General features: G+C 31.1%; 3 protein-coding genes across 7 annotated transcripts; 1 reads left to right on the top strand and 2 right to left on the bottom strand.

Annotated features, from left to right (window-relative positions):
• Positions 1-528: 528 nt before the first annotated feature.
• LOC107012868 (sphingosine kinase 2-like) lies at positions 529-7,682 on the top strand. 3 transcript variants are annotated; one of them, XM_015212825.2, is made up of 10 exons: positions 529-912; positions 3,108-3,230; positions 3,367-3,467; positions 4,211-4,283; positions 5,658-5,744; positions 5,854-5,931; positions 6,068-6,138; positions 6,345-6,614; positions 6,824-6,946; positions 7,242-7,682. In XM_015212825.2, the coding sequence occupies exons 1-10, from the start codon at positions 582-584 to the stop codon at positions 7,440-7,442; spliced, it is 1,458 nt and encodes a 485-aa protein (XP_015068311.1). In that variant the 5' UTR covers positions 529-581; the 3' UTR covers positions 7,443-7,682. The 3 variants fall into 3 exon arrangements, with proteins under 3 accessions (XP_015068311.1, XP_027771038.1, XP_027771039.1); XM_027915237.1 differs by lacking the exon at positions 529-912 and adding an exon at positions 2,416-2,753 and having other exon boundaries at positions 4,208-4,283; XM_027915238.1 differs by lacking the exons at positions 529-912; positions 3,108-3,230 and adding an exon at positions 3,692-3,721 and having other exon boundaries at positions 4,208-4,283.
• A 499-nt stretch (positions 7,683-8,181) lies between these two features.
• Positions 8,182-9,954, bottom strand: LOC107013767. The gene is made up of 2 exons (XM_015213644.2): positions 9,154-9,954; positions 8,182-8,682 (listed from the first exon to the last, which is right to left on the bottom strand). Exons 1-2 carry the CDS (start codon positions 9,866-9,868, stop codon positions 8,369-8,371), a joined length of 1,029 nt encoding a protein of 342 aa, XP_015069130.1. The 5' UTR covers positions 9,869-9,954; the 3' UTR covers positions 8,182-8,368.
• Positions 9,955-14,164: 4,210 nt separating this feature from the next.
• On the bottom strand, positions 14,165-19,870 carry LOC107012707 (ADP-ribosylation factor GTPase-activating protein AGD5-like). 3 transcript variants are annotated; one of them, XM_015212613.2, is made up of 12 exons: positions 19,659-19,870; positions 17,581-17,639; positions 17,390-17,480; positions 17,134-17,188; positions 16,954-17,044; positions 16,589-16,823; positions 16,276-16,356; positions 15,976-16,180; positions 15,522-15,670; positions 14,991-15,152; positions 14,853-14,911; positions 14,165-14,538 (listed from the first exon to the last, which is right to left on the bottom strand). In XM_015212613.2, exons 1-12 carry the CDS (start codon positions 19,707-19,709, stop codon positions 14,367-14,369), a joined length of 1,410 nt encoding a protein of 469 aa, XP_015068099.1. In that variant the 5' UTR covers positions 19,710-19,870; the 3' UTR covers positions 14,165-14,366. The 3 variants fall into 3 exon arrangements, with proteins under 3 accessions (XP_015068099.1, XP_015068101.1, XP_015068100.1); XM_015212615.2 differs by having other exon boundaries at positions 14,183-14,538; positions 14,991-15,149; XM_015212614.2 differs by having other exon boundaries at positions 14,183-14,538; positions 15,522-15,667.
• Between the last annotated feature and the right edge of the window lie 3,176 nt (positions 19,871-23,046).

Raw genomic sequence — 23,046 nt, 5'->3', positions numbered from 1 at the left:
CGAAAGTTAATTTGACTAATTTTCAAAATTAAATTAAATTATATTAGTTCAATATTTTAAACAAAAAAGTTAATTATTCAAAAATTATAAAAAAGATACTATAAATTACAATTTCTTACATATTAATATGATACAAAATACATCACAAAATATTAGTGTAATTTGATTCTAAAAAAAAAACCATGACTCATTCAAATTATCCAATTTATGTAACATTCTCCCTTTTTTCAAAGTAAAAAAAAGTTTATACGTGAAATTTTTAATTTTTCTTGAAATGAAATTTATATATTTCTAAATTACGTAAAAAGTATTATAAGTTATCGTAATTATCAGTTCAAAAAGATTGATTAAAGTTAGACAGACTTATTTAAATCTCAAAATTCAAAAAATAAATTAAGACGGAGGAAGTAATTTTTTTTTTTTTAGCTCGGCCATTTCCAAACAAGGAAAAGGGAAATGTACAAAGAAACAACAAAAATCATGCGATAAATTCAAAGAGAAGCTTTTTTAAAATTATATATATATATAAAAAAAATGAGCTTCCATGAACAACAGAGAGTGAGAATAATCAACGCTAAATTATGGGTAACACGAAGCCCATTACTGCAGCTCCGATTCTATCGGACCGGGTTCGGGTTAACGGAGTTGAAACTCCGGTGACGTTTACGGCGGAGGAAGGTATACTCCGATGGAGTGAAAATCGCTTGTCGATTGCGAAAGAGGTTCTCGGGATTACCGTCGAAGATTCGAAAATTAAAATTAGGGCTATTAAGGAGAAGGACGATGGTGGAATTATTTGCTGCGGTGGGAACACTAAAGGTACTGTGAGGAGGAGTTATAATTTGGAAATGTTAACTGAGGATTCTCTTCGAATTTGGAGTCAAAAGCTTCAAGAGTTCATTGATTCACTTGGTAATTTTTTTTTAAATTACTAAAACTTTTTGAATTAGTTTTATTTGCATCTCCGCTAATTAAACGAGATACCTTTTCATGATCACAATATCAAAATTAATTATGTTTGAGATAAATTGTATTTGTTTCATTTCTTATTAAAAGTTTGATTTGTTGTATTAAAAGTTGTTTATTTGAGAGAAAAATACTATTTGAACTTATTTAGTAGTCTTGCGGTTTCTATAGGTATGATTCTTAAAAATAAAAAGAATGAAAAATTCCTTAATTTGACAAACATTTAAAGATATTATCAATATTTTATCTATGTTGGGTCCTACTTACTTGCAAAATATCTATTAAGGTGTACTTTTTTAATTTTGAAATATTATAAAGTTTTCTCGTATTTCTTAAACTTTATGCACAATCAAAGTATATCATACAAATCGGGACAGAGGGAGTAGAAAAAGAGTTTGAGACTCAAGGTCAAGGGTAGTTTTGTCATTTTCGTTGATTTAACCCGGTAAGCAAATTAGAGATAAGGTAGCACTATCTTAGGAGTTAGGTCTATATATGCTTATCCAACCTACCAAATGACTCGTAAGCGTTTTTGCCTCTACTAGAGGTTAAACTTAAAAATATGGCTCTTAATCCGATTTCATTGACTATTAGGTCACGTACTTGGTGATATGATGATGGTCTTATATTTATTGTTTAGTAGTTGCAACATAATAATGTGTCACTAGAAAGAGAACCCACTTTATTGAGTAATAAAGCTACAGAATAAACTTTTTGAGTTATAAACACTATGCCTAAAAGCTTGAGAATAAAGTAAATAACATGCTTTAATACCACAATAATGCAAAAATTTAAAATCTTTAACTTTTATACCGGTACTCGATAAACCCAATAGCTTTTATTTAAACTTTATATTTGTACTAGAAAATCCGTAAAATATGTATAAATAGTTAATTGCGAACCAATTAGCTGAAACAAGCTATGAGTATGGTGTTATATGTAGTGGCGGAACCTGAATTTTCACTTAAATAGTCGAAGGGAGTCAATATAAAGTATACATAAAAAGAAGAACTTTTTTAACCTAGCTACCAGAGTAATTTTCTGACCATGACACCTTGAATACATGTGGGTGTGGGTCCTCTGTATACAGACAAAGAGGTTATTAACTAGACATATAGTACAAAAATTATGTCATTGTATATAGCCTAGATTCATGGAGGAAAGTGGCTATGATTTTGGTAAAAGTATGTGCTTGTATTATATAAAAATGATACTATAGAATTGGTAAAAATTTAATGTAGGATATGTAAGTAAAGATCTGGTTGGTTATTACTGGATAGTGAATCTAGAAAATATCTGAGTGCATCTCTGTTTGCTTTAGTGAAAACAACTACTTTATGAGGTAGGACCGTATGAGTAAGGTTTGCATACATTCTATCCATGTCAGACCTTATTTGTGGAATGATACTGGTATGTAATTGTAGTTGTAATTAGAACACTCATGAGCTCATTGAACAAAAATGATGATATAAGTTCAGAGTAGCTCTTCTAGGATTAAGAGTTCTCTTGACTTAAAAATGTTTCATTGGTTGACAGTTGAAGACATTATCATGTCTGACTATTGTTCAATGGTTTGTTATAAGGAGATCATTGGAAGTAGGATTGACTTTTGATTTCAAGGGAACTGGAGTTAGATATTTTCGACTTTTGAATCAAATCCCTCAATTTTTTTTATAAGAGTCAAGTGGTGGTGCAAGCCCTTTCCCTACCTCTGCGTGCAGGTCCCCTGGATGCTTCGTGCACGGGGCTGCCCTTTTATATATAAATTCTCTGTTTTTCCAATTGAGGTTCTTTGTTTCCTTCTATTTCAACGCTTGATCTCATTGCGTAATTGAACATGAAATATGAGATATCCTACTAGCAAATATTACATAATTAATGTTTGAAAAGTGGCTGAAAAGCTTATTCTTCATTATTGCATTGTTCTTAAACATACCGTGATCTCTTTAGCTAAGTTAACATTTCAGGCATGCTTCACTCTGATTATAGTTCAAAATGATTGACTCATTAGCTCTCAATATTAGTAAAAGCATAACTTTTGATAGTATTCTTTATAATGGCTGACTTTGTAGTTATTTTTTTTTTACTTTCATGGATCTTTATATGATGGATATGAGGTATGTGACTTTATGGAATTTCAGGTCGGCCAAAGAGACTTTTTGTGTTTGTGAATCCTTATGGCGGAAAGAGATCTGCATCAAAGATTTTTATTGATAGTGTAAAGCCACTACTTGACGATGCAAATATCGACTATACAGTGCAAGGTTAGCAGTGTTAAATTTTCTTTCCATCCGCTTCTAGTTTTCCTTTTTAATAAGGTTGCTATCTACTTCTAGTTCGTGTTTCTTATATGATTTTTCAGTCTGTGTTGTGATTTTTATTCTTAATTTTTGCCCTTAGAAACTAAATATCAGCTACATGCAAAGGAAGTTGCTAAATCATTGGATATTCTGAGATATGATGGAGTTGTTTGTGTCAGCGGGGATGGAATTTTGGTTGAGGTAGGTTTTTATTGCAACTTTTTATTTATTATTCTTTTATTGGTTGGTCAAGCCTATCGTCTTTTTGCGTTTGCACAGTCATAGTTGAACAATTATGCTCAAGAGCTTCTGTCATTGTATACTTGTCGAAGGAAGGGCTTTACTTGTTTGTGGATTGGCGTTATGCTCTCTAGATACAAAGCTAAATGGATTCTTTTTATTTGAAACATGATTCCCATTCGAAGATGTCAAAGACGGAAGTATCATAAATACATGTAATACTTTCTCCTTCCTGGTGATGATTTTTGTTTTCAAGACATCAATTGATTCGCTGCGAATCCAAAACAGGAGATCAAACATGAACCTTTTAAATAATTATCAATATAAGAAAAGGGGCATCACTGGACGTTTAAGCAAATTGATTTTCAAGATTCTTACAAGTTCAAAATGTTTTCGTGCTGCCATGCGTCAAATTCTTCTCTTTTCTTTCGAGTCAAGGGTCTATTAGAAACAACCTCTCTACCCCACAGAAGACAGAAGGTAGGAATAAAGTCTGCGTATATCCTACTGTACGCAAATCACACTTGTGATCACATTGGGTATGTTGTTGTTATTGTTGACACTAGGGATGCATAAAAGGAAAAGTAGCTGGTTCATGAGCAAAGTATATATTTCAGCTCAAACTTTTTTTTTGTAGTGAATGGATGGTAAATATATCAGTGATTCCACATGGTCACACTTTCCATTTTTTCAACTTTTAGTAGGTAGTTAATGGCCTTCTTGAGAGAGAGGATTGGGATTCTGCAATAAAGATGCCTCTTGGAGTAGTACCTGCAGGTTTGTCTCCTTTTATTTTTTTCGTTTCAATTAACGCTAAGCTGATTTTGCATATTCTGATTAGCTTCTTGATATCAAGTATTTTGGTTTCTTACATAGCCAGTTTTCTTTCATGTTTATACAAATAATAAAAATGGTTTTCTTAACTACTGGATTATTGATCAAATATAATTCTTGGACAAGTAATGGAAAGTATGAGGTGCTGCTACGCATTTCTATTACCTGTACATGTAGGATAGATATACTAACACATGAAATGTCCGCAAATATAAAAGACTTCTTGAATGAGAGACAGGTGATTAAGAGAACTCCTGCGGAAGGTAAGGGAGCCCTGACAAACAAGCTAACGACACTTGACAGAAATATAAAAATGAGGTGCATCTCAAGAACATGTAAGGTTAGGTAAGTTGGACACTAAACAATCCTTTCACCTCAAGGACATTGTAGGATAAGTGAGATGCTACGCAACCTGTTCCAGCACAAAAATGATGGTGCAACCAATCGATCATATATAGAGGATGAGAATGGACCAGTTTTAAGCTTTAGTCTGTTGTTTCATACTAGTTTTAGTTTATATGGCAACTCGTGGGAAACCAAGCTCTCATTTCAATCACATCATGCACACTGTTGTATGTAGATTTTAGCTGGATTACATCAGATTTACCCCCCTAATATTGCATAACTACCTCCCTGATTTGTTTGGGCAATAAACTGGGAGTTTTATCGGTAGAATTAATGAGTGTAATATTGCCTAAACATTGTAGTTTTTATGGGCTACTGTTTGTCCCATGTTTTTAAGATTGCTCTTATCACTGGAATTCGACATTTTTTCACTTTGGCATCAGGCCTGGTTTTCTTTATGTGGAAACCACATTAAATAAGATGTGTGATTTATGAATTGTTTTTCTACTGTACTAAGTGATTGTTTTCACAAGTATACATATTAGAATTAAGGTTTGTAATCATAATTCATAACCAATATATTGATGATAACATCTCAACATATAATTGGATGCCCTGAATGTGCGGACACCAATGTTTAAAACATAACTCTCGTTTAATCAAGGTCTGTACTTCCAACAAAAGGAATTCACCAAGCTAACGTGTCTTAGTTTCACTATGCATTATGTCTAATCTTGGTAAACTAGTTTTAACTGTTTGAAGATATTTGGCTTGTAACTTGTGAACTCAGAGCTACTTCGGTGTCTAATGACTTTGATTTATGTGCGCTTTTGATATCATTGGCTTTTGGTTGATCTTTTTATAGTATGATTTGCATGGTGGTTGGTTAGTAACTTTTAGGAAAAGCTTGGCATATAGAAAGTAGAAACCCTTTCAGTTTCTTTCTAATTGTGAGTCATAATTTTAATACAGGCACCGGAAATGGCATGGCAAAGTCTCTTCTAGATGCTGTTGGTCTATCTTGTACTGCGTCCAATGCAACACTTGCTATTATTAGAGGTGGAGAATACTAGGCTTTTAAAAGAAAAAAAACCTGTAGTATCTGCGTGGTGAAGTTTCAATTACTCTTTCCTTATCAATTATGGCTAAGAAGCTTCGTTTCTTGCAGGACAGAAGCAATCACTAGATGTAGCTACTATCTCACAGGGGCAGAACAGGTTTTTCAGTGTGCTGATGCTCGCCTGGGGTATTACATCTTCCGTTCTTTCATGTGGTTTCACAGACACTGATTTAAGTTTCGTCCTATAATTAAGTACTCAACGAATCAGAATAGACAATTATAGCTGAGATTTATATAGACTCTGAAGATTCTTGTTTTCCAGGACTTATAGCTGATATTGATATCGAGTCTGAGAAGTATAGATGGATGGGCAGTGCTCGAATAGATTATTATGTATGTTTCAGGTTCTGTTTCCTTTGAGTTTCGTGATTATTCTCTTACCTCTTAATGTCAAATTGGATTTTGTTCGTATCATCATATTTAATGGCATAACAGCTAACACTGCTTTAAGGCAGTGGTACCGAGTACTTTAAGTACACAGGTTGCTTAAAGCATCATCATTATGCTTCTTACACTCTAGTTTGATACTATTTGATCAGGCAATACAACGAATATTCCGCCTTAGGAGGTACAATGGTTGTATAAAATTTCTGGCTGCACCAGGCTATGAAACTTTTGGAGAACCAGCTGATCCGAAAGGTGAAACTATTAGTGAAGTCAAATCGAGTTTAGTTCAGCACAAGGCATATTGTGGTCCTGCTTTGCAGATGAAGGATTTCAACCGTAAGATTGAGGGGCCTTTTGTATCAGTTTGGCTTCATAATGTACCTTGGGGAGGTGAAGATGCTCTCGCGGCACCTGATGCCAAGGTTGGTGTTTGTTACTTTGAACATATTGGTACCTATTAGTACATCCTTTACTTGAAAGACGGAGCCTTGACATAACTGGTAAAGTTGTTGCCATGTGATTAAAAGGTCACTTGGTTAAAGCTGTTGTAGGGTAAGACTACTGCGTACAATAGACCCTTGTGGTCCGCCCTTTTCCTGAACCCACACATAACCCTTTGGTACTTTTGCAGTTTTCAGATGGTTACTTGGACTTGGTCGTGATAAAGGACTGTCCAAAGTTAACGTTGCTATCATTGATGACCGAGTTGAACAAAGGCAGCCATGTAAAATCACCACATGTCTTGTACTTCAAGGTAGAGTTGTCACTTCATCCATTTGCTAGCTCTCATCTCTCAAGCAAACTCTATTTTTTTGTGTTACTTATTGAAATATATCAACATTATTTTGTTTGATATTTTGTTTCAATACGCCCCGTCATGTGTTTTGCTGATTCTTCTTCCTACACCAAACTCATGAAATATCATTTGATTTTGGTGAGCCTGTGAGATATGAACGACATAATACCTCTTTCCTGCTCCGATCCATGCATGTGATGTGTTGAAACTACTGATAAAATGCATGCTTTATAATTAATTTGAACGTCTACAGGTTAAAGCGTTTGTTCTGGAGCCTGGCACACAGTTAGATGATGGATCAAAAGAAGGGATTATAGATGTAGATGGTGAGGTTCTTGCAAGAGGTAAAGGAACTTACAAGTCAAATTACAAGACACTGATGACATATGACAAACTCTATATAAAAGTAGATCAAGGGTTGGCTACTGTTTTTTCTCCTAGTATCATTTCTTAATAACATTTTTTGGCTTGTATTTTTCTCTTGAAGGAGATTTTTTTTTGTTTGTGATTAAACAAAGTCATGTATATACTATGATAATAAAAAGGGTAAATAAAAGAAAGAATAAAGAAGTATCAGAACACTGTACAGCCTATTCCCGACATAATTTTCTTCATACTTAGGGCTCAAATATGAGACCTTTGCTTAAGGTTGAAATAATATTACTATTGCATCACAATCATGATGCTCTTAGAAGTGTTTTTGATATTTTATACAGTGTAGTTATCTTTTCTTTTCAAGTTTCAACTATTAATATTAGATTTTTGTTGGTATACGTAAATTTCACATCTCATCGACCAATGTTCATTGATTTTATTTAGAAATTTATTACGTGTCACTAACCTCGTCCGAGTATTTATAATTATTGAAGCCTCATAGTAAACACATGACTTTTTGTTTGTGAAATCACCAAGTACGGGTCGGGCCCTACATTTTCATACTAACCACACAAATCATTGTTAATAAATTGTTGGCACGAGAAGAAACAAGTGTTTTGAGGTGCCAAAAATTTTGACTTGATAATGGAGATATTTTATATTCTTTCGCTTCAATTTATTTATCTTATTTTTTTAACATACTTTTTCTTCGAAAACTTTTTGATTGAGTTCAAGACCACAAGATTCAACCATCTTTATTACTTCTTAAATTTCATATAAGTCAAAATTAGACAAACAAATTAAAACGAAAAATAATATAACTAACTAAATTTTCATTTATCTCAAGTTTATGAATAATAGAACATATTACAATTCTTCTATTTACATAAGCTCTAGCCCTATTTGCACTATCTTTCCCCTATATATACACACACATTCACAAAAAATAAAATAAACTCTCACCTTTTCTAACAAATAAAAAATAGTATAAATAGCTAAATTAATTTAAACACCCCGATTAATCATCTCCGTGTATTGTTGTAATGATTGTTCTCTTTGTAATCTCATTTCTTCATTGAATTTTTTAATGAATGCTTCAACTCGCCGATTCAGCTCATCTTGACTAGGTGATGGTTCAACTGCTTTTTTAATGTTTTGAACCGGGGATTCACTTCCCCGGTTCTTGTTCTGATGTTGCCACGTGTCTAACTTGTTCAGGTGCCTCGTGAGAGGCACGTGACGCCCTTCCGTTATCTTCTTCCATGTACTCTCTAATGTCTCTTGCCTTTTTACTCTAGCCACCCTTAGTGATTTCACCCCTTAAAAATTCAATTATTTACGAAATTAGCCTTAAACATAAGACGGAATACATAAATAATCTTTTAAACGAGTATATTTATTTAGATACTTGAATCATGATCAATTTCAATCGAATATCTATATATTTCATGTCAAAAACATACCTCGAAACACACATGAACAATGGATTGTTCAAACAACTACTAATAGTTAACGTGTTAACATGATACTTCATTTAAGAAACTGAAAAAATCGAGATATTTTAGGCATGGTTTTTATCCTTTACTTTGAATCTAAACGCATTATAATTAACTTATCTATGTCGTAAAAGTAAAATGATATTAAGTAATTAACTTATAACATTTGAAAATATATATAGAAATTTTTTCGAAAGTTGATCTAAATATATCCAATAAAAATACTTTATCATATATTCAGATGCTTAGGCCGACGGAGTAACGTAATGAAAAAAATTGATAGATTTTTCGTACCTTCAGGACTCGTCCTCATCAGCGGTTTCCGATGACTGAACCTCGAAGTAACTAGCGGTTTCTCAGTCGTTAGCCGTTGAATTAGCTCCGTTTCTACTTCAGGCAACGGCGTAAAAACCGAATTCGAACTCGCAAATTCATCATTTTCACCTTCGTTTTCATTCACTACAGTCACCATTGATTTTACTTCAACCAACTCCAGCGGTTCAATTACCGGTTCGGTCTTCTCCTCAAACACTTCTGGTTCATCTATCACTTCAGGAGCATACTCACACATCTCCGATGTAGAAACTTCTACCGAATCTGAGTTCACCGGAGGCGTTCCGATAGAATTCAACGGCACAACCTCAAACACCTCCGGTTCATCTACCAGCTCCGGCGCATACTCCGACATTTTAGATCTGGAAATCGTTACCAAATCTGAGTACACCGGAGGCGTTTCGGCAGAAATTAAGGACCGTGATTGCTCGCCGGATTGTTGTTGTTGTTCCTTACGATTTGATCGAGAAGTAGCGGCGATGATAATGATTATACCGTTGAGTAAAATGTAGAGATACGGAGGCTTTAGCCATGAAATCAAACCGGACCAAATCGTAGGAAATTCATACAAAATCAACGGAACATAGGATTTAATAGCAATGGCTGAAGAAACTGCTCCGATTGAAATCAACAGAAATTTCACCGTTAACATCAAATTGCTCGTCGATGATTCCATTTTCTTCGATTTCGTTTGATATTTCTAAGCTTTTTTTTACAGATGAAAAAAATGATTATTGTGTGAGTGAAGATGATTGAAATTAAGGGTGTAACAACTATTAATAAGCGGTTAGAACCATGCAACTGGTGGTCCACGCGCCTGCTTCATATTTTTCAAAATTTTATTACTCAAAATATTTTTAAAAAAATTAATTAACTATCTAAATTTTATTTGCGTCATATAAATTAAAATAGAAAATGTAATTATCTAGTGTTTATATAATCATAGAAGGTTAAATAAAGGCACGTTGGATATGATGAGATATGGATTGTTGGATCAAGTAAAGGGATAACGATAATTATCACTACTTGTGTTTTTTTTTTTAATCATAATATCAAATTTAGACTTATTCGATTGTTCATTCGGTGTTGAGTCCCACATTTGTGCACAACAGGTGTGATGGTTAAGTTATATCTTTATTTAAACAAGTTAACTTTTGAGATTGAATCAAATCTGAAGTATCTTTTATAACAATTGTTAAGTTTCTCATATTAGCTAATGTAAAATCGAACAGTATCTTTACATAACGCTTGACAATTCGTATTTTGTATTTGGATTCAATGATAAGTTAAATTGAAAAGTATTTATTTTTTATAATATATTCGCACGTTCAGAACTTAAAGTAGCCAATCGAATATCCTTCATCCTTAACAATTATTCATTTTTTAATATTAAATATAATTTCGTAATGGCTACTATGAAAAATTGGGTTTTATGTATGTTACTTTAACCTAAGTTTTATTTATTTGTAATTAAAAAGTTACTAGTATTAATTTAGCATTGAAAAAGTCAAAATTCAAAAATTTGGGAACCAATGGCTATGGCTGCGCCGGTATTATGTGGACCGGCTCGTGGTTGGCTGCCTTCTTGCCGACCAATTTGCCTTTTTGTGCACAATTGGTCAAACAAAATACAAACAAGTACTATTTGATCTAAATATTTAATATAATTTACTTGATTATAAAGTTTTTGAGAAAAAAAAAATATTTTAAAGTCATATGATAAACATTGGTCAAACAAAATAAAAGAACTAATTTTTTTCTAACTTGTTTCAAATACTAATTTATATTTGTATTTGTGGTTAGTAGTCATAGTACTAGTTGTATTTTTCATAGTTTTTTTTATATATTTTATTTTTAATTATTATGATGTTTGTTAGTAAATTTTTTTAGACTGTGTTGTTTTTCTTATTAATGACTATACTTTCTTGTTATTTTTTTTCTTTATTTGAGACTTCAGGTTCTTTTGAAAATTGTGTCTTTATTTTTACTCGATTGAATTTCATTGAGTATATAATTATTGTTATATTATTTGTTTGGGGATTTTGTTTGGGGGGGGGGAGGTTGTTATGTATTAACTCGGTAGATTTTAGTAGTAGTGATGAATTTATAATTTTAATTTTAAGAGTTCTGAATTATAAAAAGGATATTGTACTGATTTTGAATAAATAATCTATATTGTAAATGAACTTTAAACACAAATTAAAAGTTAGGTAACTGAGTTGATTATCTATTAATTATTAGAAGTAATTTTACTACCCCATAAAGATAGGAATAATTACACATTGATTCTAGATATGTTGTTCAACAAATTTATTGACTTATTTTAAACCTCTTGACTAGTTGGTTGTATTTCCTCTCCTAAAATATTCATGATTAAATCTAGTTTCATTTTTATTTGAAAAAATCAAATTCATTGTATCGATCGTTGATAACAAAGCAAATCAAACAAATAAAATTGATATTTACGTAAGAAAATCAGTTTTACTACGGCAGGACTCCATTTTTCCCATTTATACAATGTAGGGACAAGATAAAATACATAATAAACCCTTTAAAGATTGACACCTATTGTATTAAAATGATTTTGTTATCAACATGATCTTTTTGTAAGTTCCGTTAAATGTAATAACAAATTACTTAGTATTAATGTTTAATACGTTTAATTTAAATAATAGAAAAAGAAAAATGAAAAAAAATGAGTTGAAGAAAAAGTACAATTAAAAAAAAGAAGAAACTTATAATAGAATCATATTGAAGATGACCTTTTTGGTCTTACAAGTACGAAGAATTTAATTAACTATATTCTATTATTATCGTTTTGAAGTCCGATCAATTTAAATTTATGTTTAAAATTTTTAATTTGAAAGTAAAATAAATTTTATGAAAAATAACTTCATATTAAAATTTAAATTTGAGATTTTTAGTTACAAATAAAAAAATATGTAGTATTTTTGCCCCTTCAAAACAAATTTTAACGGTTAATTCTCTTTTAATTTTTATAATTGTGTATGATATTGTTTTTTTCATTTCGCGTTTGACATTCTTATTGATATCTTAATCTGTTTTTCTATTGTATAAGGTTTATTTAAAGATTAGATTTTATATACTATATTTAAATTTAAACTCTCTGATTAATTTTTTTATATATATATTCATCTCATTATAATCGTAATTATTTGTGTATATAATATTGTCCATTTTTTTTGTTGCTTAACATCTCAATCACATGTATAAAGTATACGTACACTTAACGATATAAGATAGGTTTTCCACGAATTAAAGTAAGAAATCATATATTAACTAATTATACATAATGAAATAATAAATATATTAACTAAAGTTCTAACCAATTATTATAATTTTCATTTGGCTCAAACTTTTAGAATGGTTTAGACAAACAAAGACTGGATTAAAATCAACAAAGCAAACATGATTATGAACAAACACAAAATAACAAAAGTAGTTGAAATGTAAAACAAAAATATAAATAAAAATAAATTTTAAAACTTAAAGTATTTTGTTCCTAATTATTTGTCCATTTTTTTTTTATTATCTCTTTTTATTTTTACTAATTTTAACATATCAAGAAAGAAGATTACCTATTATATCCTCCATTAATTAATTATAAAAAAGGTAGAACTTATTAAAATTTTTAAATTTTTTAATTCATTGATAACTAGCTACTAGTATTCTTATATATATATATATATATATATATATATATATATATATTGTTTAGACTAATTAATTGTTTATGGGGATACTCTATAATCATACATTGATATGGATTAATTAAATATGTTACTTTGTAAAGATTCTAACTATATTTACATGAGCTTATTCAAATTATCGATATCAAATTCAGAAATACAAAAAAAAAATTGTCAAGGATTCATAGAAGTTATTTCTCTATTTCATAAAACAAATTAAAATAATACATTAATTGGAATGTGGAAAGATAAGTGATTAGGTCAAATAAAAATATATATAAGTCAAATGTTAACTTATTAGTTTAATGTTAGATAATGACATAATAATTGATGGGAAACCTTAGTCCAAAGTTGATGGTAGCAAATTAGGCCAACTAATCCATACATGATGGTTTTTGATTTTCACCTAGTATTTGATAGTCGTTTTGAGTTTAACTACGTTAAATTTATATGAAAAAGTTTTATTTTAAGAGTTAAATGTTATAAATTAAAGATAATTCGATTTATTTCAAGACTTGAATTCAAAATCTTTAAATAAAAATATAAAAGTACTTACGATTCCATTGTAACCTTTGATGGTCATATACAATGTTGACTATTTAAGATAAGTCCAATCTAATATTTTTTCTGTTTCAATTTATGTGTCATAAATAATCTAATGTTTAAAAAACTTTATTTTACCTTTAATAACACTTACATACATCCACATTTATGTGTATGACTTATTTTAAACCCTAATTTTTAAAAAATTCTTAAACTTCACTCCCAAAGAAACATTTTCACATAAATTTGGACTGGGAATAATAAATATTTGTGATTTGTTGTCGTCCAATATTTTCTTCCTCTTCAAAATTTCAAGATTCATCAAAAAACTCACCTACCAAAAGAAATTTATCTGATCTAGGATTTTATTTAAGTATCAAAATACACACAATCATCGAAAATCAGATTGGTTTGATGTAAACATCAGTTGTGAATACGTGTTTCCCTATCCAATGACGTAGAGAACCACATTTCTAGTTTATCTAATACTCCCTTCGTCCACTTTTATTTGTCATTTTGCGCTTTTCAAAAGTCAATTTGACTAATTTTCAAAGTTAAGTTAGATTACATTATTTTAAACAAAAAATGTAAATATTCAAAAACTATATGAAAAGTATTATAATTGTAATTTTTTGCATATCAATATGATGAAAAATACATCTTAAAATGTCAATACCGGACATAGAGAGTGTATATATATATATATATATATATGTACATAAATATAAAAAAAATTGTATATAACATTGACCAACCAATAATTCATTGCACACAAGTATAGTTCCCCTGTAATGCTCAACACCTATAAGAAATTTTTTTTTGGAGAAATTTATGTAACAATGTGTATACCTTTACAATATTTGCAGATTCTAAATAAATCGGAAAAAAAATCGCGATAAATAATCGAGCAGTACATATAGTTTATCGTCTCGATAACATTTGGTGTGTTAACGATGAAAAATCGTAATTATATCCTGATTGCATTGAAACAACAGGAACTGTTGGAAAACTTGATAAAGGCCTAATAGCTCCTGTTGTTGTTGTTGTTGTTGTTCCATGCAATATTGGTACTACTTGCATTGCAGAAAACATGCTGCAAATTCGAAAAAAAAGTTATTAACTTATCGTTTATCTACTCAATGTATGAACTGTTAAAGAATGACAAAAGTCCCACATCGGTGGTTAATGAGATGAGTGGACTTCTTATAAGGCTTGGGCAATCCTCCTACATCAAAATTGTCCACACACCAAATGTAAGCACTGGGCGTGAAGTGGGGTATTAAAGATTCATAAAAGTCCCACATCGGCTTGGGCAATCCTCCTCTGTTATACGTGGTCTAAACTCTCAACAAGGAGGAGAATGCGCGGTATGAACAATTTGTAAACCTTAGATAATGTTTCGAGTACCTGGGATTCATAGCATAAGCTGGTGGTGTAGACGCGTGTATATATTGAGTGCCTCCCATCTGGATGAAACATCGAGGATGAGTAAGAAACAATGCTTGATTTAGGTTTAGAAAAACTCGTTCGATTCAATGGACTAACCTGTTTAGTCCCATGGATCACCTGAGTGCCAATGCTTCCCCAGTTTTGAGGAATATACTGGTTAACATTTGATGATTGATAGGCGGTTTGTGAACCGCTGAAATGATTCATCGTAGCAGGCATGAGCTGAGGCTGATGTGGAGCTGGCGACGTTTTTTGCTGCTGATGCACAGAAGAAGGACAATCCATGACGGAGTACAATGAGTAAAACAGATAAAGAAATGAAGCGTAGAGGATAATAGCACATTTGCACGTTTTAACAGTGACTCGCACCAGATTATTATCTGACGAGAGACTCAATGTCTACAAGGGGCAGGATCGATTCTGTCAAGTATCAGCCTAAGTGCTATTACAGTAGTTAGTGGCGGAGCTAAGATTTTCAGTAAGAGGATTCAGAATATAAAGAAGCAAACACACGAACAAGCCAAATTAAAAGGGATTATATGCGAGTAATGATTGCTATAACTGATGGATTTTTGCAATTATAACTAGAAATGACAAAGGAAAGACCTGGTCGAAGAGATCCATTACCTCATTAGTGACATTGTTCAAGGGGTTTGCTGATACCGGCTGCGTATTCCATTGAAAATCTTTGATCAGTTCCTCAATTCCAGCATCAAATTTGTTCTTGTTTTCTATAGTAGCATTCTGCTGGATTACTACTGCTTTTGGTTCCGCTGCTGGAAATGTCGGAGACGATGTCAGTGTTGAAAGATTCAAGCATCTTACATCAACAATTCTAGTCAAGTTATTAGATAGATGAAAGTTTTGAAGAGTAAGCAGTTGAGCATAATCAGTCGCGGATCCAGAGAGTAACGGGAACTAGTAGGTAAGATATCTATAAATATTTGACTGTGGACCTAATTAGTGTTTTATATGAATTTGAGATCGCGTTAGGAACTCATAAACTTCAAATCCTGGATCCGCCTGACTGTATAAAGATTCCACTTTACTCCACATAAATCATTTAGATAGAGGAACATACGCTTGGGGCTTGCAACGGGCTGTGTTTTGGTAACTGAATCATTTGCTTTCGTGGCTTCTGTATAACTTTTAGAAACGCTAGCAGCATGGTTGATGGTAGCGGTTGATAGAGTTGGGGAGAAATTTGCTTCCGGCTTTGCTTTTGCAACTTGAGAGATTGATGGTTCTACATTTTGATGAACGTTTTCCCGGGGATCAGGAGAAACCTGTTAAACATGTCTAAACATCAAATTCCTTATCTATCATGAAAGTATGAAGAGAAAGTAAAAAAACAGTAGTTATTCAGACAGCGACGTATTACATTAGCTTTTGCCTTTGGTTCTTCCACGGAGGCTACCGGTTTTGCATTCTGAATAACTTCTGGTTTGGGATCAGGAGCAGCCTGCTCGGAACATTGAACACCAAGATTACATCAATTCATACTAGATACTCCCTCCGTTTCAATTTGTTTTACTTTCGTTTTTAGTTTGTTTGAAAAAGAATGCCTCTTTCCTTGAAAAAGAAGTATTCTTTATTTTCTTAAACTCCGTGTCAAATCAAAACAAGACAAACAAATTGAAACGGAAGGAAGGGAGCATATAACAATCCAAAATGATTCTAAAAGTTGTATTTACCAGCTGCTTAGGTGATTCGGAAGGTGCATTATGTAATCTGTTCCTCAAAGCTAGCGTTGTTCTATCTGCATCCGGTAATGGAGAAGATTTCCTCTCTTGATACAACGACATGGTCCGTTTGATATACGCTGCATCCCTGGCAGTCCCAGTTTTACTAGCTGAATTACGTTCCCCTCTGGCACCAGGAGATGATTTCACACTCTCGTTTCGTGGTATCCATCTTTTCTCCACATATCTAGCACATTCGCGGTATTTAGTAAAGTTGATCATGTAGTGAACTATTTCAAATTTCAGGTTAAGAAACCAAAGGCTTCACTATAGTAATAGTAAGATAATTCGGGGAATGATTAACTATGATGTCATACTTTGCTCGGATAAAATTTTCAATACCAACTCTGTCGGATTTGGCAGGCAGCTCGGCTTCCCAGTAGCTATTCGATTTCTGATTTCCCATTGCTAAAAGCAAGAAGAAGTTAAGTTATTCAAGAGGAAGAAACAACTGCTGATACTATAATATGAAGAAAAGGAAAACACGGTTGGCTCACTTTGAATAAACGCAACCTGATCTGGAAGCCAAGTATCCAATGTAGCAGATCTTACCTGCATACAGATAATGCATAAAGTTCCATCAGCAGGTTATGAGAAAACGTCTAAAATTTGAACTCAAGACTTCAGTATGCAAATGAACGGACGTGGAAACAGTAAATATAATTGTTCACAAGGGTTGTGATCAGTCGTAATGACAAGACGAAAGCATAAAGCTAAAGAAGACAAAATGAAGCAGAGCTGTGAAGACGACACCTTTGATATATGTACTCCAAGACTCCTGTGAACACCGGAACAATGCAAACATATGAAGATTCCCAAGTTCACACTTGCCCATCTTGGACCTCTGCATACAGTAAGTAGTCAATAAACGACGTTTGACTTGTGTCATTTGTTTCCGTTTCATTTCTAGTCCACGTTACTGATAATAATGCTCGTAGACATACCTGGCTTTGCAGTCAGCACATTCTCGATTCTGTGGCAATTTGAGTAGTCCTTCAAGTATCTGCAATAAAATGAGACATTGCTAGCTTCTTAAAGGGGAAAACAGAATACTTCTAACTGAATATATGTTACGTAGGTGTTCTCTTTGCAATACAACAACAACTACTACTATGCCTCCGTCCCAAACTAACTGAGCGTGGACATTGATCATGTTACGTACATGTTCACTTTGCAATGTAACAACAACTACTACTATGCCTCCGTCCCAAACTAACTGAGCGTGGATATTGATCATGTTACGTAGATGTTCACTTTGCAATGTAACAACAACTACTACTATGCCTCCGTCCCAAACTGAGTGTGGACATTGATCATGTTTCTCTCTACAATACCTTTCGGAAATCTACCTTCAAAGTCGTCCATTTTGAAGATAGAGAAATGCTTTAATACAACTACATTGCAAATCACAAGAATATGTACCAGTACTACTCCCTCCGTTACAGTTTGTTTGTCTTGCTTCTGTTTTAGTCCTTTTCAAAAATAACGTCTCTTTCTTTTTCGGCAACTCTTTGATTCCAACTTTCCACATGACATGTTTAGCATCATATGATTAAAGAGCATTTGGTACATTCTACATATCTTTCGTTTTACAACAACACAGTTTAAAAGTCTTCTTTCCTTTCTTAAACTACGTGTAAAGTCCAAACCAGAAAAACAAACTGAAACAGAGCGAGTATTAAAAAACTTCTTAGCAACTCAATCAATATCCAGCCTCAAAATTCTGTCTCAGTTCTGTCTACAAAGAACTACCTTTTCCCAAACCAACAGCAGCCCGAAATAACATTTCATAAGCTACGTTGCTCAGACTCTTTCAAAATATTATTGCATACATGTCGAATCCTCCAAGATATCCACTATTTTTGGAGGGTCCGACACACGTAGGACTAAAAGCTAAGGCACTGTATAAAAAAAAGGACACGAGAAAAATTGAAGATTATTAAAATTCCATTTACACCTAAGATTGCTATTATTAAACAAGTAAAAAGAAAATCTTTAATGACCTTTTCAACACATACATACAGCTATGTACAGCCACAATATAATAATTTGACCCAATATTTTTGGTAGATACCACCAAATTCAACAAAAGAACAATCATCATACTCTTTAAAAATATCATCAAATATAAATCAAGATCCTTTATATTCTAAAAGGATAAAGAACTCGAAATTCGACATCGTTTTATTTATATATTTTATTTCTTTTGGACAGATAAATGTGGTCTATCATGCTTAACCAACCTCAGACATGTCAAATAAATAAGACTTGTATAAATCAATATCTATTGAAATACATGTATATATGTGGCAGTCTGTCAAGGAATAATAAGTCCAAATATTAAAACACCTACTTGTCAAAGAAAGTCAAATATCAACAACAACGATAACATTTCGAGTGTAATTTTATAAATAAAATTTTGGGTCGAATGTTGTGTACGTAGCCTCACCCCGAAGAAAAATTTTCAAAATACCAGAAAAAGTTCATATATTTTTATTTTCTTTTTTTTTTAATTGAAGAATTTCATAAACCAGAAAAATTCTGTTTTTTTTTTAGAACTATATATTCCAGGAATCACAATCAAATTTACTTGAATAAGGAAAAACTCAGGTATTTGAGCAACAAATACTACTCCCTCCCAATTTAATTTTGATTCAATTTATGTGACGACATTTGACTTGACACAGAAATACGAGTTTATTTGTACATAATCCAACAATCAACCCAGAAAAAGAGAACACCAAGAACAATGATTATAAGTTATCAACATATATGATAACAAATTCTATAGCTAAACAATCAAATTCAAGTTAATTAAAAAATCATCAACAACAACAAAAAAATTCTAAGTAATCTTACAACATATGTACAAAACAACATACTAGTGTTATCTCGAATAATGTGTATGCAGACCTTATATCCTATTAATTTGAAGATAAATAAACTATTTTCAATAAATCATCGACTCTCTTACAACATATATGAACTAAACAAAAAAAAGGCCAAATAAATTCAAAGTTACCTTTGTATGTTTAGCATTAAGCTCCTTTGAAACTCTTGATTTCTCATTCATCTTGGAATTAAATCCCAAAAAACTATAAAAAAAGAAGAAAAAAAACTTTTTTTTTCTTTCTATTTCTAATATTTAGAGAAAGTAGAGAAGAAGAAGAAGAAAATTTGAAAGTGGACAACTTTTTTTTTTTTAAAATAATAAAAATAATAATAATTATGAATAATGAAAATCATATATTGTGGCTTTATATTGGAATCTTTGCGCGTGGAAGAGGACGTCTTTGGTAGTTATTCTTAGTTGGAATTTTCATGCATAAACAAATAATTATTTTTATTTTATTATTGGAGGTGGGTCCACTTTTTTATTTTATTTTACTTTTAGACAAAAAAAGAAAAAAAGTTATTAAATTAAATAAATACTTTTCTAAATTAAACATAAAAAGTCAATTGATTATTCCACTCTTACATGAACCATAATTTAATCGATTCGATTCTCGTTTTCATATTTATCAGACTCCTTTTAAGGATAAAAGTATTCAAATCGTGTTTTTTTTTAAAAAAAATTATTGGAATATTACACATTACACTTTTCCTATATATGTTATTTCCTCTTATTATAAATAATATTAGTCATTTTGATCAATTAAATGTGTCTGACAAGATACGAAGAAGATATTCCTTAAAAAAAATAAAAATAAGATAACCTTATTGCTAAGTGGAGTACTAATTAAGTAATACCTTCAAGGGGAACATTGGAACATTAGGTAAATATTAATAATTTATGATAAGACATTTTTATACAATACAAAAAAATCGGACCTTTAATGGTATATGAAAAGAGTGGTATAATTATTTTCGACTAATAATTTGATTGAAAGATGAAATTAATTTTTATTTTTCTGACTAAATGAATAATAAAAAAGTAATAATTAAAGCAATAAGGACTTGTAATACACTATTATGAAGGAAATTATGATGTATTATCTTTTTTTGTCAATGTATTTAAGAATTATTATCTGAGATGTTGAAAAAAAAATCTTAAAAATTAAACTTTACAATAAAGCTTTTCAAGAATATGAAAAGGTATCATGTTTCTTCTTGTAGCCCCTCTTTTTTTTATATATACACAAAAAAAAAAGTTTTGGAAGAACCAAAAACTTAGTATTTAAAGAAAAAATATGTAACGTGTTATATTGTATTTATGATACAAATAGTTATAATTTCAAAAAAATATGAAATGTAGCTATATTTTGGGTATTATAATATACATGTGTTTGATACAATTCTTTCACACATTTTTAACTGATTTCTGCTTTGATACAATTGATACTCATCCTTTAAATACAACTCTTTAACTCATACAATTCTTATGTATGATGTAATAATTATGTTTTTTTTTTCATAATTATGCTTTAAATTAAGTTTTCTCTATTTATTATGAATTTGGGTTTAATTGTTTTTAAAATCTAATTTAATATACCAAATTTAAAATCAAATTTATTTTTACTAAAAATAAAATTGATACATGACTCACTAAAGTGGAGAAATGCTTCACACTTCACACCATGATGAAGTGGAGAAAAGATTATTGGATGTGATGGGTAATCTTCTCATGATCTAGGAAAAATGTATCAAATATTTATTTTTATGTTTTTTTTTTCTTCTTAAAATGTGATTAATGCATCTAAAAAAAATTAATGAAATTATAATACAATTGTATTATGAATAATATGGAAAGAAATTAAAGGGATATTTCACATTTTAGGTGGATATTCTGATGATGAGGTGTATATCACATTTTAGGTGGATATTTCACATATCGAAACGATAAAAAAGAAATTAGAATTACTCGAATTTACATTATATTTTTGGAGTTCGAAATGAAATAATTCGAAAAATATATCTTTATGATGAATAATACGTGTTATGAACTGATAATGCTAATAAATCAAATTCTATCAAATGGATTAGGTTGGTTTAGTTTAGGCTCCATAATTAATTGGGCACTTCTACAATACAAATACAAATGCATGATGACACAATAATAATATTTGAATTCCAAATCATGTTTAATCAATAATAATTAAGAACAGGACAAAAGAATAAATACAAAACACACCTAACCATGATTTTTGAGATTAGAAATGGTGCTTTGACTATTATTACAAGTGACTTTTAATATGTAAATTAATGAACTTCTTCTATAGCTAATCATCTTGAGTTCTTCAATAAATAAATAAATAAATATAAAATATCTTGCGTTCACGTAAGATTTTTTTTAAAAAAAAATGCATTTCAAGGATGCAATTCTTAGAATAAAAATTGATTAATATGAAATTGTTAAAAGATAGGAAAAGACGGACGCTAAAAAGAATTTGATAAGATTTTGATATTTCATCTCCCAATATATCTATTTCTTTGCTATGTACAATAAAAATATGGGGAATTGTATCATGGACAAAGTTCATATTTTTAAAAAAAAATAATTAAGCCCTAAAAATCAAACTTAGATTTGCGGAATAGAAGTTAAAAATTGTTAATATGAGTTCTAGCACTTTCGATTTTTAGTTAGAATTACTAAAACCTAATTTTAAGTTTGAATGATAGTTCGAATCCCCAACTTCGAATCAATGGGTAGTGCCTTTAAGTCGTTTTTAGTATGTAGTGTTTTACTTCTGAAAGTTGAATCTTTTGTCGAATTCAAGTTAGTTGGATCCTAGGGAGGACAGAGAACACACAATAATGACGGATCACCGTGAAGAAACATCTTGCATTCCAAGTTTCTCTAACATTTTCAAGTAACCATGATGAAGTGTTGATCAAATTGCTTAACAAGTAGTGTCTTATTATCCAAACAATTTTTGATGATTATATTTGTGTATTGTTTTATTCTTTAACACACATCATTAGGACACAAATGGGCTATTTTTGTAATCCTCTTCCTCAATGTCAATATTTCTATTTGGGCCATAATTGTAATCCTCTTCCTCAATGTTTCTCATTGGGCCAACCATTTCCATTGGCCCAACAAATTCAAGAAATTGGAATGGGCTCATGGTTCACCCTAAAGCCTCATTCCATAAAAGGACGATAAGACGTGACTACAAAGAGGGAATTGCTCGGACAGTAGAGAGTTCTATTTTTTTTTTTTGAAGTGATAGTGATATTGTATCGATTTAATCCAATTTAAATTTAAAGATTAGTTAAGTTAATTTTTTTGAAAAATACTTATTTTGAGAAGAAAGGGGTTAAATTTTTCTGTCAAATATCACCATATAAATTAAGAGAAAATAAATAAAAGTCCTATATAACCAAACAAAATTAGTAGGTGACATATATTAAATGCAAAATGGACAGGACTGAATGTTAGATGATGAAACTTAATGGACCATGCTGCC

This window comes from Solanum pennellii, chromosome 3 (assembly GCF_001406875.1).
Source record: "Solanum pennellii chromosome 3, SPENNV200".
Classification (NCBI taxonomy): Eukaryota; Viridiplantae; Streptophyta; class Magnoliopsida; order Solanales; family Solanaceae; genus Solanum; species Solanum pennellii.
The sequence above is the reverse complement of the archived record's forward strand: the minus strand, read 5'-3'. Positions and strand labels throughout refer to the sequence as shown.

What these genes read in the sequence shown, in the direction of transcription:
- LOC107012868 (XM_015212825.2), top strand. Translation starts at nt 582, where the DNA reads ATGGGTAACACGAAGCCCATTACTGCAGCTCCGATTCTATCGGACCGG. An exon ending in GGGATGGAATTTTGGTTGAG is followed by an intron (nt 3,468 to 4,210) that starts GTAGGTTTTTAT and finishes AACTTTTAGTAG; the next exon opens with GTAGTTAATGGCCTTCTTGA. An exon ending in CACATGTCTTGTACTTCAAG is followed by an intron (nt 6,947 to 7,241) that starts GTAGAGTTGTCA and finishes GAACGTCTACAG; the next exon opens with GTTAAAGCGTTTGTTCTGGA.
- LOC107013767 (XM_015213644.2), bottom strand. Translation starts at nt 9,868, where the DNA reads ATGGAATCATCGACGAGCAATTTGATGTTAACGGTGAAATTTCTGTTG. An exon ending in GATGAGGACGAGTCCTGAAG is followed by an intron (nt 8,683 to 9,153) that starts GTACGAAAAATC and finishes TGAATTTTTAAG; the next exon opens with GGGTGAAATCACTAAGGGTG.
- LOC107012707 (XM_015212613.2), bottom strand. Translation starts at nt 19,709, where the DNA reads ATGAATGAGAAATCAAGAGTTTCAAAGGAGCTTAATGCTAAACATACA. An exon ending in CCGAATCACCTAAGCAGCTG is followed by an intron (nt 16,357 to 16,588) that starts GTAAATACAACT and finishes TGTTCCGAGCAG; the next exon opens with GCTGCTCCTGATCCCAAACC. An exon ending in GCCCGTTGCAAGCCCCAAGC is followed by an intron (nt 15,671 to 15,975) that starts GTATGTTCCTCT and finishes CGACATTTCCAG; the next exon opens with CAGCGGAACCAAAAGCAGTA.